Genomic DNA, 18,397 nt, shown 5'->3' with positions numbered 1-18,397 from the left:
TGTGTGTATGTGTGTGTGTGTGTGTGTGTGTGCAAGAGAGCGAGACAAAGGATTCTTCTGAAGTTCAGACGCTCAGCCTGAGTCACCTCACTCTCATTAATGATCATGAGTGTCTTTGAAATGTAAAAACAACGCTGAAAGAAACACAAACACATAATAAGGCTTCTATGGATAACACATATTTATGTTTGCGGCTGTGAAAAATATCATTTTAGAGGATAGAAAGGATGCCACAGACTAAAATTAGAGATCTAATCTTAGCACAGAGACGCTAAGGGTTCACCACCAATGTGGTCCTCTGTCTTCATAAATTACTGTGCGGGTTTTATGGAGACAGTGATGCAGGAGGCAGAAAGGTCAGAAAGAGTGAGGCTGCTACTCAGCCAAGGATGATAGTGATCACTCTGACAGCCCCCCTGTTTAAAGACCACCACATGTGCTCAGACTTCATGAGGTCAGATCAAATATGCATCGCTCGTCTCCCATAACAAGTCTCTTTTATCTGAGTGTTTGGCTCTCCCTGTTCCTGCCTCTGTAGCTCTCCCTCCATAATGCCTCCCCTCTCAACAGCAGAGACACACTCTTAATCATCCCAACTGCAGGATACAGATGGAGAAAGAGAAACAATTAATAATTGATCCGCTCTTAGCAGCTCTGTGGCGCACAGGAGCCATCAAGTAACAGGACCGGAGAAATGAGGGAGAGGAGAACGAACAAGGACTTGTGAGGTTGTGGTCTTTGAGTGGCTTGCCCCTGGGCTGAATGGGATGCTGTTGCCATGGAGACAGAGCCCTATCCTGTCCCCTTAGAGATGAGCAGAGCAGGTGCGGAGTGAACCCACAAAAGCTAGTGCCTGATTAGTAAAGCAGTAGGCTTTCAGGCTTTCAGTGGTTGCAAACGCTGCAACGCTCACATAATGAGCCCTCAGTGCTCAGGCAAGGTAGCTGGAGAGCGCTTGCATCAGGGAATAATGATATAAATGGCACGAGGAAGGAAGCTTTTCCAAGACTTAGTGAGTAATCCATTAACAAACCTCCTGTTAAAGAGTTCTGAAAGTTTTGTTGTGCAATGAACAACACCTTAAACTAGTAATTCTATTGCATATTTTCCAGAAAAACACAAGTTTCCAATCTTTATTTCTTTTAAAACAAGCAAAAATTGTATTTATCTGCAGAGACCCTTCCCTCTGCCTGTATTTTCTTATTATTTTGCTGTGGTTGGGACGTTTCTGGGCGTGTACCCTCACAGGATTTTATAAGGTGAGGTCAGGATTTTATAAAAAGGTAGCCACCAGGTGTCAGACCGTACGCAGCACACATCCAAGAAGAAAATACAAAAATCACAGACACAGTGCCGAAAAGACGTAAATATAACAAGGTGAAACTCAACAGCCCCGTTTCCATCTAACAATTTCGGCATCGTACCTTTGGAACCAAAAGTAACCCTTCAGATATGGTACCTAGACCCTAGGTCCGCATAGCGTTTCCAGTACAAACAGTACTCTTAAATGTGGCCGGGGTAGTTGACGCTCACTGCTCCTTCCAGCACTCAGTGTGTTTTCTCCTTTATCAGTCTGCACCTCATTTATCGTCCACAGAACGGGGTTGTACACCGACATTTTCAGAGCCAAATAGAAAAGGCTGAAGTGAGAGTTTAAATGCACAAACCCGCTATTTAGTTCTTCTCAGGCAAGCACAGGGGTTTAGTGTTGCCGTAGCCCACAGGAACAATGCTCCGTGACAGTTTTTTGGAGGGATATATGCAGTTCACATAATCCGGTCGAAATTAGTGTATATTTTTAAACACTTGAAGATCCACTCCTTTCTAAAAGTGTATGTCATCCGAGAGACAATAAAAAAATCAAGTACTGTTCACAGTTGTCATTTGGAATATTCAAGGTGTGCTGATGGATTCACGTTGTCAACTCATACATTGAGTAAAATTACAAGTTAACATTCCAACTTAAAAGTTGCCAGCAGTCGGCCCAGTGAATTAAGTTACTTTTTCTCAGACTACAGCTGCCGCAAGAGGCCTCAAAACCAGCCACAACTCAGCCCTGAGCAGAGTGACCATCCGCTATTGACCAATTATTGGACTGTAGTGTTCACAGCTCCACCTTTTAGTACCAGATCTGTGTGCTAGGTACCCCAATAGAGGGGTGACCAAAAATGGGGACGGTACGGAGCGGTTTCATTGGTACCATCCACAACTTGTCACAGTGGAAACTGAAAAAAGCATACTGAACTGAACGGAACCATACTGTACTCATCGGTGGAAATGGGGCTTACAGTATGTGGACAAAGCTTGTTTCAAAACAAAAATGATTCTGGGGTTGGCTTTCACTTTCTTACTTCCACTGGTGAATGTGTTTACAAACAGTAACCTACCATGTATGCTTACTTTACCTTTAAGGCAACAAATTCTGCAAATTTCTATTTCATACAAGTGAAATTATCTTCCCTGGTTGCCTTCCCCGCCCAAAAAAAAACTGAAGTGAAATGCGTCCACAGTATTTAAATTTCTACTGAGGCTTGGTAGATTTTGCACTGTATATATTATTTTCTCCCAAGGCTGTTATACACCCACTGAGTATTGTACTGAATAAATCCATACATGGATACAGTACCTGAACACTGCTGTTGCCTACAAGGGTGGCTCTCTTAACACGTCTCATTAATCCTGTAGCCTCTCCGAACAATATGGCCACCCGGCGCTCCATGTTGGCTTGGAAGGTCCTCTCACCCACTTTCTTGTCCAAGACTCCCAGGAGCACTATGTACACAGACAACATAAAAAAAACATTCAGAGTATCAGTACAAAGGGTCTCAAATTTAAGTAGCTTTAGCAGTTTTTCACCATGCCAAGAACTGAAACCATGATACCTGTTCTAACCCAGGAGGAGCGAAGCAACTGGCTGGTGTTCAACTCTGGATAATGGAAAGCTGTTGGAAAAAGTACAAGATGATGTTTTAGCAAAGTAAGGTTTAACTTAAGATCATGGTTGGTGATAAGAATCAAAAAACACTCAGAAAGCACCAGCTGTAACAGTCAAGGTGACATATGAGGATGTGGACATAGCTAAAATATGGAGAAAAACCTTGTGGTACTCACGCTCAGCAATCTGCAGCACAGGAAAGCCCATGTAATAGCTGAATTCCACCATTGTGAGCTTCATCAGAGCATTGCTGACCTCTGACCCCATCAGATAGCCCCTTGAACTACGCACAGTGAAGGTGATGTCCACTGGCTGCCTCACCAGCCGCTGATCCTGATATTTAGGAGCAGCCATGGTGATGTTTACAATCTAAAACAGAATTAAACAGAGATGCACTGTTTAGCTGATGGACGATTATGCAACACACTGTACAAAACATTTTCCATTCTGCTATTGATGGAGTTTCTGGGAAGGCTTGTTTGTCTCTTGAAGAGTTACAATAAAATTCCCAATCTGAAAATCACTGGCTTCTGTGATTGGAAAGTAGAACAGAAAATTGAGATGGTGTGGCCAGGGGCACAGTTTGCTAGCTGTTCATAAAACATTTCCATGCTGCTGCTGCTGCTGCTGCAAAAAAAGAAATGCTTGATTTAATCCTTACATTTATTCCAACTAAGAGACGATAATACAGGCATCAGTGTACTGTAATAGGATTACACAAAACTCTACTGAAGCCAACTAACCACATAGCCAAATAAGCTCTTTATTAACAAACAGTAAGCTTCTTTAATGCTCGACAACTAGAGCATGAACCCCTTCAAATACAAGTATCTAAGTGAGTGTCCCGGGGTCTTGTTCATGAATGATAGTAAGATGGAGAATGGGGGTGAAAGGAGGACTGCTGTGGTGTCACAGTGGCAGTCATAGTAAGGAAAGAGCTGATTTCTGTCTGTCTTTAAATACTGAACCTTCACCTATGGTCATAACCCGTGTTGGGGGTAATGCTTCTGTTCCTTAATTCAGTAATCACATAACAGTGCTTATCAAACAATTATGTCATCACTTGCGTTACGTAAGAACTTAAATTATCTGCATAATGGATTTATAGTAAAAACCATCAAATGTGCTGACAACAGCAACGCTCCCTAGTGCACATGTGGAGAAGCTCTTCAACCTGTGCTGACTTTGGGGAGGGACAGGTTGTGTGACAAAGGATTTGAGGATCTCCTCCTCCTGTGGTATAACCAACGCTTTAGTGGTAAACACGTCAAATAAGATGGACTAGTTGACCATAAAACCATAGTTTGGTGAGCGAGAGTCTTGAGTGAGTTTGTCTATGTGTGTTTGCACCTGGTAATGTTGTTCATATGCCATTTAAACACACGTTTCCTTCTAAGTCTGTCATCATTAAATGGTGGTAGTAAGGCACCTTAAGGTAAGGGCACCTTATCAGGATGAGATCCAACAGTAAGAACTGGATGTTAAAGATGGAGAGAGTGATGTCTGGGCCACTATGCTTACCATGCTGATATCGCCACCCAGACCCTATCAATTACGGAAAATGGATCAAAATAAAACCAAACTAGTCATTTAAGTTTTACAATGAACAGTGAACTAGCTCTCTCCGACTCCCAAGGCAACCACTTCTGCCATCCTTGTAATTACTGAAATTCAAAAGCCTTAACTATTTTGATTGAATATAACAGCAATATCTCAAACAAATTCAGCCCACACTGCAGCAATCATAGTCATCCACTGGTGAAGTGACTGGAGGCAGCTGAGGTCAGCTCAGTCAGCAAATACGCAAAATATCTTGCACACATAGTGCAAAAATCATTTTTAAACTTTCTTTGTGTGACAAAAAAAACAAAACCCTTTCCTTTTTCAGACGGGCAAATAATGCGATATGTTTGGTTAAGCTATAGCTTTCGCTGAAGGTAAGCAGCTGTGGAGGACATGGGAAATTATTCAGAAGGCTCAAGATATCCTCACTGGGTCATTCAGTATTGAGGTGTGAAACCACATTGAAAATCCTAATGAAAACATCTCAGTTGAAATGCAAGTACTCATGCTTCCCTGCCTTTTTGTTACACTCACATGCACTGTGAAGTTGGTTGACTCCTTTGAGCGCCGACGCACTTCTACAAAGGCCATGGTCAAACCTTTCTCGATGCTCTCACTGAAGTTGCAGTACCGCACATCTATGTGACTGGGAACAAACTGCAGCACTGCGCAGAGTGAATACAAGAAGAGCGTTAGATCAAGAGTCAAAACTAAAGGTTAGCACAAACAATTTAAATGCTGACAACAAGGCAGCTTGTCGAAAGGTCATTTACCTGTGTGGACTTGATATTTATTGTCTGGTGTTGTCCAGTTGGGAGACACAGACAGGAAGCGGCGCCCAGACCTCCGCAGAGCATTGATGACAGATATGGCCGTGTACACAACAGGACCAGACACCACCCGAAACACAAACTTTGGTGGGGGGTCCACAACCTTTAGACAAAGCAGGGATATATAACTTAGACCATTCACTCATTAGAGTCATTTATTCAGTTAAATAAGCTGTGTTAAATAAGCAGCTGATGTCTTATGAGGGCATTGTGGTCTTGATGATCTTGATATGATTACTCTTTTGGTTTGTTTATCACAGAACTACTGATAAAATACTCAGGAAGCAGTCTGGCCTTTATGGTTCATCTGCACTGTAATGTACACACACTTACACAAATATAGTACATATACGTGCGTGCACATGCACACACACACACACACGCACACACACACACACACACACACAAAACCCACATACACAGGGCCATTATACTACAGTCCACCCACCCCAGAATGACTTTATATGCTAATAGCATTTCCTTTACATCATAATGTGCCTATGCTGCTTTTGCATGTCCTACTTAATTGCCAAAAGAAGGCATTACCTTAAAATGAATGTTAGAAAATACTTGCTAAAAACATCTGAAAAGACTGGGAACTATATATACTACATTGTGGAGTTAATCTGTTAAACAGTTTCTCACTGTTTTTGGGTCCAGGATTTTTTGGGCTGGCCTGAAATCATGGCTTGATTACGCATCGGAGACATCCTTATCATGACCACTCCTCCACTACAAAAAACCGAATGAGCGCATGAGCATGAGCGTCGTCTTGTTCATCCCCTGTGTGTTTGCTACCTTCAACACACTTTCTTAGCTCTTTCAGCTCAATTATTACATGACTCATCAACTCTATTAAATGCCAGAATCACATAAACACAAGCAAATTAGCCGTCACTAAGGGGGTGATCACACAGAAATGAGACGCTAGACACGTAGACGCTTCAAAGACGCTTAAACGCTGGAAGCGCTTATTCAATGCGCGCTAGCTACTGGCGTCTGACGCTCAAAAAGTTGAAAATATTTTAACTTTTCAGTGTCTACGCACATCTAAAAACGCACGTCTAAAAACGCACATCTACAAAAACGCACATCTACAAAAATGTGCGTCTAAAAAGACGCCGGAAAAACGCCCATCTAAAAAGGCGCTTGAACGCCGGTCAGACTCGCCGTATCATAGGAAAACAATGGTTTTACTGGCGTCACGTTTCTAGCGTTTCATCTTGGTGTGATCGCTCCCTAATGTACTTTTCAGCTGTTTAGTCCAAATCGGTTACCGGGCCCAGCAGTTACTGCTCAGTGCTGTGGATGTGTGCTTTGTCCTAAGGTTAGCTGCTAACGAGAGTCTGTCACTTTGCTGCAGCTCGTTCTTCATTTCAACTTCCTTCAGCAGACGTGCTGAAGGAGCATGTCAGTTTTTCAGAGCAGAGAATACTGCTTGTTATGTCATGATTTTGAAACCTAATTTTATATGCTTGGCGATATTTTTATTTATTCACATTTGGCTGGGTGTTTAGTGACATATTTTTCTGTGCCACGACACACGCATAACACATATTTACTTTTGCTTTACCTGGACTTTAACAGATTTTCTGAACCCCTGCTGAGATATTTACCTGCAGCTCCACAGACTTGTTGAATTCAGCTTTCAGTATGTCTCTCACTTGAGATTTGGCATATCCAATGGTGGCCCCGGAGGGAAAACCTTCAGAAGGAAGCATATGCATTGTATTATAGCTTATTCCATTATAATTCTCATATATTCCAAATTCAAATTGTAGTTTTCAGTCATAATTGCATTCATCATACATCTGGATTACATTAAAAATATTTATAATAAAACACAAAGCATGATTAAATGTCAAACATACCAATTTTTATTAAATAAGCAGGCCTCTCAAGGTTGCAGAGGTACTGTTTTGATGGTGGTGCTGTAGTTGTGGTCTTTCCGCTGGTGGTAGGGATTATGTTGACACTAGTTGAGGCCTCTGTGGTGGCAGTAGCTCTAGTTGTGGCTTGATGAGAAGTAGTGGTGGCAGCTGTAGCTATGGGTACAGCGGAGACTGTATTAGCTTCACTGCTAGATGGGATCAAGGTCATTGTGGCTGGGATGTCAACCCCATCCTCAGTCACCCCCTGATCACCCAACACGACCGGAGGGACCAAAGTGACATTAGATGATGGTTCAGTTGAAACTAAAGTGATATTGTGAGTGTGTTCAGCTGTAAAAGTGGAGTCTTGGGGAGTTAATTCTGTCGAACCAGTCGTGGTGTTGGTAGCAGTTTCAGTGGGAACAGGGGAGAAGGCGGTGGTTGCAGTTAAGACAGGAGTGGTGTGTATGGTACTTGATGGGAATGACTCTGTAACAAACCAGTGGACATCTGTCAGAGAGGAGGAAGACACTACATTGTCTGGCAGTAAAGGCGTGGCACTGGGTAGCATAGCCTCTGTTAATACAGTGCTGTCCAGGCCGCCAGTTAGAGTGTGTGCAGGCCAATCTGTGGTGGACACCTGACTACTCCAGACAGAAGAAGAGGTATCATAAAAGTGGGTTGGGACGATGGAAGGATCCAAAAAAGGCTCAGAGGCATTGACGAGCTGAGGACTCTCCTCTGTGGTTGCTACCGAGGTTGGTTCGTCTTGAGGCTCAAACCCTGACAGATCACTGGAGGACTCTTCCTCAGTCAGTTTGGTATCATTGGTGAAGCTGCTTGTGGGTGCAATGTCTGTAGTACTGATGGACACCACAGTAATGTTCCCTCTCTGCTCAGCTCCAGTGTCTGAACTGTTGTTCTCCCTGGTCAACTGAGTGGTGTAATACTCCAAGCTGTTCATGTCAGGTAAGAGGACATCTGTCGGTTGGATTGTGAAAGCATCGGGCCAATCGATGTCTGACGTGTCGGGTATCTCACTGTTAGCTGAGGGAGAAGGGTCCAGTGTGTAGTGAATTGTAGAGGACAAAGAGGAAGGATAAATAGATTTAAGTGGGACAACGGTGCTGTATGCTGTTGTGAGGCTGGGAGAAGGTGAGACATAAAGAGGATGCGAGGATGAAGGTGATATGCCTACTCTGGAAGGGAAGGATGTGTCATAGCTTTCTGTATAGTCTTCTAGCTCATACGAGTCAGAGGGCACCTTGGTGACCAGAGAGTAGTCCTCTCCATCTGCATTTAAGAATGACATTGTCTCCAAGTAGTCCCCAGACCCCCAGTCCACTTCCATGGTGTTGGTGGGGTAGAAGTCCTCTAAAGAGATGTCAGTGGGTTCAGATGAAGGTGATGTAGGGTGAGGGGCGATGAAAGGCACATTGTAGCCAGGGGCCAGAAGCTCTTCTGGGTTGGGGAGCATGTTAATGTCACGTGCTGGTTTGTTCTCCTCCAAGGGGACACTGCTGGGAGATAGCTGGTTCACATCCAGGATCGTACCATAAGATTCATCTGCCGCAGAGTCAGTGAAAGCCAGGTTAGGGGGCTCGAGAGGCTGAGAGGGTGGTAAGGTCATAATTGCCACTGTTTGATCGGACGCACCATCGTGCTGCTTGTTGAAAGTTGCTTTCTGCTCAGAGTTAAGACCTAGCTGAGGTGTTGTTGACCTTGTAAACGCAGAGGGGCTTAATGATGCTGTGGATATATTTGACTGAGGCTGCAGCTGGGATCTTGTAGGAGTTGGAGGGAGAGAGGAAGACTGCTTAACAGACTTTGTCCTGGCCTGCTTCCAGTCTGTGGAAAGTTTAGCTGGTGCCTCTAATTGTGCACCAGACCTCAATACAGGTTCTGAAGGGCTTAATGATGGAGTGGAAAGAGGCTGTGGTTCATCTGCAAGGAGGTCACTTGCTGTGAAGGATTTGGAGTTTTCAGAAGCAACATGTCCCCACTGGTAATGTGTGAAGCCAGCAGTCCTAACATCATGGTTTGGTTCAGAAATGGATGGCAGAGCACCAGGTGAGTCTGGGCTCTCAAAGGCAGTATAATGTGACGCTGGTAAGGCTGATGGTTTGTACCCTGTTGAACTTGGACCATGTCCAAGAAATCCCATGGGGTGGAGCGTGGAGTCCGACAGAGACTCATCTGCAGAGAAACAAAGAGAAAGCTTCAGTTTGAAAGAACATTTAATGGCTGACTTCAAACAAAGTAAGTAACAGGGATGAGCGCTAGACTGTGATTAAAATGCTGCTTCTATTAACTGTTATCACTCATACACTTAATCTGATATCAGCCTTTAGATTCAATCAACTCTAATGTCATCACTTTTTAGAAAAAATGGTGTGACCCAATTGTTCAAAAGAAAGGCAGGATGAAACATGACTTTGCATGGCAGACAGACAGGCACCCTACTGTAAGCTATGTGGTGTAACTAGACATGGACGACAATGGAATTTCATCAATGGGATAGCTTGAGTTTGAAAAAACTGAGTTAAGCTCCCTGGGCCTTGAATGACCAAAATAAACATTGATCTGTGAGGCAATAACAGCGAGTATTGGACCTGCTCACAAGGGCCTTTTATAGGATTACCATTCATCATGAAAGTAGTCATTCTGACACTAGTCACCTCTGGAGCGAAGGTCACAGAGTGATAAATAGACTGTATAGTACAGTAAGACACTTCAATGAATCTTAGGATGTTATCCGTAACCTTTACCTATTTTTAGATAAACCAATATCATATTGACATATAATCTCTAAACTAATAATACTGATACAAAGTGGAATTTGAGACCTATTAAACAGTGAGGTCAGTTTACCAGAAAACACTAATTATTCAGTCAGCTCATTTTACCATACAGTACATCACAGGGCCTGCAACATGTAAAATGTTGACAGGGGACATTTATTACTTCACTTTGTGCTTGTTAAAAAATCATTAGACCTCTAGTTACTAGTCACACTAATGCCCCTTTTGCTAAAGTGGCTACAAAATGGAGCCATTAATCCTGAGGAAAATGTCAATAAGTGCATAAAGTGTAAGGAAATACTCACAGGCCAATAAACTGATATGATGAAAAGACTACGCTAGGCTACAATATTGAATCATAATAAAAGCTGACAATGACTGTTTTCCTCATTTACAGTTTTAAACTTAGGGAATATGCTGACACGCATGCACTGACCATATGTTCCAAAACCAATGAGTGGTAGTTCTGGCTCAGCACCTCGATGACCTTAGCTTTTTAGTGATACACTCCTGGGAGAACAACTTCTATCCCTTTTTTATGGTTCCTGACCTTGGAGTGATGGATGGTGCAGTTTTCAGCTCATCAGGAGGGAACTCTACCTCTCACACACAACACTAAAATCCTTAAGGGTGGCATTAGACCTGCCAAAATGTAGAAATGGCAAATGTGGCTTATGCAATACATTTCCGACTTAATTTGAGTGCCAAAGGCCCTTCTCTCCATATTGCATAACATAGTGCATCATGCATGATTTAATTTGGGAAGTGCCTTGATTACATGGGTCTACATGAGCTAAAGGGAAAGAAACAGAAAAATTCTTCAATAATTCATGGTAAAATACTTTTTAACAGTTTCAAGTAGCTGTATGAGTTTGCCTCTATTATATGCTGAAATGTGTTTCATACAATAATATTCAAAGCCCAAACAGAAGTTTCATGGTTCTGCTAAAAGAAACCTTTACCTTATAAAAAGCTGAAATTGGTAACATTTGTAAAAGGTTTTTTTCTTTTGTAGCACGTTGGTGCAGTGGTTAGCATTGTTGCCTCACAGCAAGAGGGTTCCTGGTTTGAACCCGGGGAGGGGTTTCGTTAGCTGGGATAGGCTCCAGTCCCCCGCGAGTCACGACCCCCAACAGCATAAGCGGTCACGGAAAATGAATGAATGTAAAAAGTTTTTGTGATATTTGATGAAACTGTCATTATATTCTGACAGTAGTGCATGAGACAGTGCTTCTAATGGCATTTGCAAGAATCCACTGCAGCTGAACAGAAACAACCAATCCGAATCTAGGAAGTCTCTAACACAGCTGTCAATCATGTCAGTGGTCAAACTATCAAACTAGGCAGCGCTGATCAAATATGAATGAAGATTCTGGTAATGCATTGTCTATTTCTCACCTCAGATGTTTTAAGAAACATTTTAGTGTACTGTTTAGCTGTAAAATGAGAATGTTTTCTCCAGCTGGTGGGCAGTGCTTTCTAATTTTACAGCTAAACAGTACACTAAAATATGTTCCTAAATGCAGTGAGAAATAGGTAATGCAGTAACAGAATCTTCATTCATATTTGATCAGCACTGCCTAGTTTGAACTGCAATTCACGAAGTGATTGACGGCTGAGTTGCAGACTCCTCGGCTCTGATCACTTTTCGTTCAGCTGTGGTGGATTAGATGTACTACTAGGAGGCAAAGGAACATTCTTATCTGTCTCATGTACTACTTTTGGAACATTGTGAGAGTTTCATTAAATATGACAAAGACTTATTTTTATGACAGTTATCAACTCCAGCTTCAAAGGAATACTTTATCCACAAAATTACCATTTGTAATTCAATTCATTCATGCAATGTTTCCTTGAATTCATGAAGAAAACCTTGCTTTTCTTGCATGTCTCCATAGAAAACAGCCAAGATATTGATTCACTTTTGACTGGGTACCACATTTAACAACAGCAAAACTATATCAAAACATCTGCTTACAAACTCCCATACAACTGCAGTATAATCGAAGTCTCATTTATCCAGCCATATGCTCAGTGCCAAAACACATGCTATTCACTAAAAACCTCAGTATTGGAGTCTGGCTTTGAAGAGAGCAGAGATACATTTCACTTTCAGCTTAGTTTTAAATACTAAGGTTTTTAGTGAAAACGTATGTGTTTGTGAAGACTTGGATTATACTGCACGAGTTGTGTGGGAGTTTGTAAGCAGATGTTTGATATAGCATTGCTGTTGTTAAATGTGGTACCCAATTAATCAACAAGTTTTCCGCGGAGGCATGCGAGAAAAACAAAGTTTTCTTCATAATTCAAGGTAACATGCCATGACAAATTGATATACAAATTATCATTTTGCAGGTTAAGTATTCCTATAGGCAAGGCAATGCCATCTTATGGTGCTCGGGGTTATAGATAATCAAAATGAACCATAATGTATGCATAGAGAGTTTACAAGCATAACCAGACCACATCAACACAAAAACATACAATAATTCTGTTAAGTGAGCTCAACGCAGACCACATGTCCTGAATTTCTTCTTGAAAGTAGGTCTTGAGCAGAGCAAAACTTTAAAGGCACCATTATTGCCATTGCCAGAAGCAAGCTACCAGCAGCCGCTACATAGTGACTCAGCAGCTGCTGGTAATGTTGCTGCTCTTTGTAGTGTACAGACACTCTGCAGAATCATACACACTTGAAAATAGCCACAGAATCAGCTGAGGGACATGACTATTTTTAAGGCTGGGAGCAGAGAACAGATCGCTTATAAAAAGCATCAACAAAAAAGAATATACTTCTGGAGCGTCATCTTAAATTTACTGCATTGCTTCATACAACAAGGCTGCCTCTGGCTTGGCCCACGAGAAAACTCCCAACTTAATTATAACCTACACTGGTACCTTAATTGAGTCAACATGCTATTATAACAGAGCCCATTGGAAAGGATTTAGAAAGAGAAAGCCAAGACTTTCTTCTCTGAAGGCTAGTCTGTTCTGCACGTTCTCAAAACTGCCACACAGCTCTATGTCTGCTGTGCCAAGTGTTCGAACCCCCAGGGGGTGTATCAGCTGGGCAGATGCACACACACGCACACACACTCTTAGCTCACTATGAGCAGAGCAAATAATATTCTTAACCGTTAATAGAAGGATGTAGTTGCCTGTTCTTTTGAGGCTGTTTATTGATGGCCTCATTTCTCAGTTTTGTGAGGAAGTTATGAATAATCACAGAGCATGGAGAGGCAGAAGCTGCAGCCTTCGGTGTGCTTCGCTCTGTCAAGTCTCCTACAGTTAACTATGAGAAAAAAAACTGTATGAACTGGAATCATGATCTCAGCTTTGTCAGTCCAGTCAGTCACAGTATGGAACAAATAGTGAGCGGTCAGTGTGAGTGTGTGTGGTTCTCTGATTACTGAAACTTTGCACTTGACCTTCCATTTGGCTACACATAAACATGCATTTTACTTGCTACAGATATATAAAAGGACAGACAAAGACTACACACAGACAAGCTCTGTGGGAGACAACGTTTGTCGGAAAAACATGCTGATGTTTGAGGTCGTACTGTGGTACATGGCCCCAAAATGTCACCTCATCTCAGCAGCACCCTACAGTGACAAACTAATTCATTTGCAGTCACATTTAGGACAATTAAACATGCATGAATGGAGGACAGAACATCTAGCTATTTAAGACTATTAGACTATTATTGGCAGGTGATTGGTGGAATAACTAATAATTGTACTCATGATGACAGCTGTGAGAATGATAATAATAGCAGTTAAGGACAAGGACAAAAACACAGACAGAATACACAGTAGAACCACAAATAAATGCTCTTTTTACAATGATGCAATGATGTTGCTGTCATTTGAGCTCAGCTTCATTAGGTTAAAGATATAGTTATGATAATGACCTACAAAATAAAATCCCAAACTATGCAAAGCCAATGCTGAATTTATGACTGCAGAAACACCTGCCTGATAATTCTTAATAATTAAGCAGGCATGGTCTTAATACTCGATGGCTAATCTTCAGTAATGACAGTGAAAGCTCAGCACGACAGGCAACAGCCAGGCACGGAGCAAGTGAGACCGGACTGCATTAGGGCTGACATTACAGTAAGCAGAAATTGACAAAGACCTTCAAGACTGAGCAGCACTGCCACCTGTCCCCCGAAACTCGAGTGTGTCACACTTGGCTGGCCACGCACTGTCAGACCTGTCCATGAAACCAAGCAATGAGACCCTTATAGTCAGACATCTTTAAATACCAGGTCACGAGAGCATAAATGTCAAGTGCTTAGCACACGTAAATGACAGTGTCCCAGAATGGTTTTTCTTCTCTCTTCCTAATCTCACTCTCCCAGTCAGTCAGTTTCTCTCTTTCGAGAATCATTTTCACAACAGATCCTCATTTCACTGTCAATAAAAACTCAACACAGAAACAGAGTCATGCTGTTATAGCATCAGCAATATCAATAAAAGTGATTAATAAACTATATTTCTAGTTTATAAAAACTCATACAAGCAGTTTAAATAAAAAATATTATCCTGTTTCCACCCTAAAAGTTACAATACCCTGTGTCATTTCCTCGTAAAACACATGAATGAAGAACTATGGCACGGTCTCATTACTCCAACAACACTAAGGAATTAATGCAGTGCGATCTTCATTTATTCATTACATGAAAAATCCCAGGCTAATGAGATTCCATTTCCATTCATCAGCCCTCCGTGTGTCTTTTAGCCTCTACTCGGTCTAATGAATAGCTGCCTTGTACATGCACTGCACTAAATTTGCATTTGGCTAAATTGACAGGTTGACGAATCCTACAAGTCTGTGGTTGTTTTACACCGGGTCTTCTACTATATGTGGCTTAGAAACTGGTAGTTATTTTATTGTGTTATTATCTCCATTAATTAATCAGTCACATGATGCACAACAGCAAATGTGGAAGCAAGTGGGTATACTTTTACCTTTGGTGTTTACTAGTGTAGGGTATCTTTTTGCTGTAAACTTTAGGACATATCTTTTAGTACCTGAATTGATATAATTCAAATCTAATTGCTTCGTTTATTGTTGTAATTTATGAGTAACTTGACCTCATATCCCTTTTTTAAGAAATATAAAGCCAAAGCGAGAAAGCAGAAAATGGCGGACGGTCTGAGATGTACCGGAATACGACCTACACCCTCACATTTTAATTCCAAAGTATGGAAACACTTTGGGTTTCACATATTGCCAGGAAAAGCAGAGCAAGGCTGCATGTAAACTCTGTCATGGGCAGGCATCATACTGTACAGTGTGGGTGCCCATCTTGCTAAACACCATCCAGAGCTTAATGTGGACTTAGCTAAACAACCTGCAGCAAGCCAACGGACCCTGGAATGAATACTGAATAAACTACTCAGCAGTTCAGGAAAAGCAAACTGCATCATAAAGTCAATCGCTCATTTTATCTGCAAAGACTTTAGTCCATATAACATCCCAGCCCTCACCTACGGTCATGAGCTCTGGGTAGTGACCGAAAGAATGAGATCGCGGATACAAGCAGCCGAAATGAGTTTCCTCTGTGGTGTGCCTGGGCCCAGCCTTAGAGATAGGGTGAGGAGCTCGGACATCTGTAGGGAGCTCGAAGTAAAGCCGTTGCTCCTTCGCTCGAAAGGGGTCAGTTGAGGTGGTTCGGGCATCTGACCAGGATGCCTCCTGGGCGCGTCCCGTTAGAGGTGTTCCGGGTACCCTCCACTGGTAGGAGGCCCTGGGGCAGACCCAGGACATGCTGGTGGGATTACATATCTCATCTGGCCTAGAAAGTCCTTGGGATCCTGCAGGAGGAGCTGGAAAGCGTTGCTGGGGAGAGGGACATCTAGGGTGCTTTGGCCTACTGCCGGCCACGGATAAGTGGATGGAAATGGGTGGGTGGGTGGATGGATGGAGTTGCAATGCTTGTAGAATTGCAATATTGAATCAGTACCCAAATATCATGATAGTATCAAATCAGGAGATAAGCATATCCTCCCAGCCCTAGTAAAGTTATTGATATATTTCCATCTATAACAGTCGATTCAGTGAAAAACCCATTTGTCCATATTTAAGCAGACAATTACACAAATATAAAGCTCTTCTTGTGGCTGGGCTGATTTGCTCTGCTTCCGTTTATACATCTGGTTGCAGGCCTGGATCACTGCCAGCAATCATATAAAAAGGATTCCGACGAGGGGGATTATTACTGCTGTTGGCTGATCTGACGTTCCTTTACAAAAACCCCCACAATAAAATAAAAGAGATGGAACGGGGCAGAGAGACTGTGCTGAAGGCAGACACAACTTCAGGCATCTGAAATAGCACTAACCCATTTACCCGCGATGGATATTGGCAAAATGTAATGAGATCATATATTGGATCATCCCATCTCTGCACTAACCTATATATGTGTCTGACTGTTTAGAATAACTCTACAGAGGCCCAGTATGTCTGAATAACCCGGTTAGTACATATGTAAATTAAGATGGCAGAAAAACATGTTTTTTCTTATTTGTGCAGTGTTCTTATCAGCGGCACATTTTTGTTTTGCTTAATTTTACTTTGGTTTTGTTTAATCTAACCTTTGCAAAATGCTAAAAGTCCGCTTCTGAAAGGGCAGTCACAGTGGAAGGACTAAATTGTATAGCCTCCTACAACAGTCAACTAAGTAAGAATATGCTCAGATAGTACATCTCATAATAAAGCGGGGAAGAAATGTTTCACTTCAACTACTGCTTTTATCGCAGTGCAGCTCTTCTATCTATATTCTTATCATTAGCTAAACTGTATTGCTTTGGGACATGGATGAACATGACATATGCTAGGTATCAATTCTTGGATGTTTGGACTGCACCTGTATAGCACTTCTCTATTCTCGTGACCACTCAAAGCATCTTTAAACTATATGTCACATTCACCCATTCACACACTGGTGGCCAAGGTTACCAAACAAGGTGTCATACACTGATGAAACAGCCATCTGAGCAATTTGGGGTTCAGTATCTTGCTCAAGGATATTTTGACATGCAGACTGAAGGAGCTGGGGATTGAACCGCTGATCTTCTGATTAGTGGAAGACCTGCTCTACCTCCTGAGCCTGTATTAAAATTATATGCAAGAATTTAGAATTATATTCCCAAAACTGACACTTTTTTCAATATATTTTTTGATATAGTTTTGAAAATTTGGGGGAAAAAAGTGTTTTGAATGTTAAATCTACAGAGTAAACTGTAAAAGACAGTGAAACCAGAGAATGAATAACAGCCATAGAAATACAATGGGTGTAGATCGGACACTCCCATTCAAATCAACGTAGCAGGATGGTCAGAGCAGTGGCCATTCTTATGTGTACCGTTGTACCACTGTAGTGGGATTACTTCTGTATAAACTTCCACATAAGTAAACCAACTTGGAGCAAGTCGAGAATTCGCTGAGTTGAGGTTTGCAGTAACAACCAAATGTGCAGTGGAATACATTTTTGAATAAGCAAAACGTTACTTTAAAATGTTACCGTAACGGTTTTTCCCTGTTTCTTTTGTAGCTAATAATTACATGTTTTTTTAAACATGATGTTACATTACTGTAGCTGCCTCTAAAGCGTGAGAGCTGCTGCTCAGTGGACAGCTAAAACAGAGAGAGAGACAGCAGGGATAAACAGTTGGCAGATCAGCATATTTTCACATCTCACTTGGCAATTAGGGGTTGATTTTGACCACACCAGAGTTGGTGATTGTTGGTACAGAGGACTAACTAACTAGATGACCCACAAGACTCATTAAGACAGTTTGAGTTAGTTTTATTTTATCATAACAACTGATAACAATCACCATATTCTTGTGTACTAGTGAAATGATCATTGCAAACAGTTTCTATTCATTCTATTTCTATGAAAACAACACACAAGAACTCTACTTCATGCAGATAACGCTGACTAAAGCCTGCAACAGTGAACACAAACAGATGTAAATCCCCCAAGTAAGATAAAATGTGATTTAGGCTTTGCTGTCCTCCCATGACTACTGATCCCAAGGCTGAAAAAGACCTGATAATGCCTGTCTGCAGACAGCACTTTGTTGATGTCTGGAATTGAATCATAGAAAATACTTTCCCCTGGTTGCATTTACTCAACCAGACATATACAGAAAAAGGCAACAAGGCAATATCCCAAACAGAATCTGTGTCCTCTAATACAGTGAAATGTTTGTGCGTGTGAGAGTTGACAGACACAACAGTAATGTTCACAGCAGCATTTGCAGAACACGAAAAGGGCAACGAATGTGTTTCTGTCTCCGTCTGCTTTACTGCGACTGGCTGGGTGAAACCCAAATATGATTTGCCTGGTGAATGGATGAGTGTGCTATTTTTTGAGTGGAAGAG

At 41.9% G+C, this 18,397-nt stretch overlaps 1 protein-coding gene across 7 annotated transcripts in view; it reads right to left on the bottom strand.

The window, feature by feature from the left end:
- LOC117254195 (UPF0606 protein KIAA1549) overlaps positions 1-18,397 on the bottom strand; it is a 50,113-nt gene that overhangs the window by 20,464 nt on the left and 11,252 nt on the right. For all 7 annotated transcript variants that reach the window (XM_033622286.2, XM_033622290.2, XM_033622289.2 and 4 more), the window contains exons 3-9: positions 7,200-9,395; positions 6,945-7,033; positions 5,272-5,431; positions 5,033-5,163; positions 3,112-3,304; positions 2,883-2,942; positions 2,627-2,772 (exon numbers count right to left, since the gene is read on the bottom strand). In XM_033622286.2, the coding sequence (XP_033478177.2) occupies positions 2,627-2,772; positions 2,883-2,942; positions 3,112-3,304; positions 5,033-5,163; positions 5,272-5,431; positions 6,945-7,033; positions 7,200-9,395 (2,975 nt within the window). The remainder of the gene's footprint in view (positions 1-2,626; positions 2,773-2,882; positions 2,943-3,111; positions 3,305-5,032; positions 5,164-5,271; positions 5,432-6,944; positions 7,034-7,199; positions 9,396-18,397) is intronic.

Source organism: Epinephelus lanceolatus, chromosome 5 (genome assembly GCF_041903045.1).
Source record: "Epinephelus lanceolatus isolate andai-2023 chromosome 5, ASM4190304v1, whole genome shotgun sequence".
In the NCBI taxonomy this organism is placed as follows: Eukaryota; Metazoa; Chordata; class Actinopteri; order Perciformes; family Serranidae; genus Epinephelus; species Epinephelus lanceolatus.
This window is presented reverse-complemented; position numbering and strand designations above follow the sequence as displayed.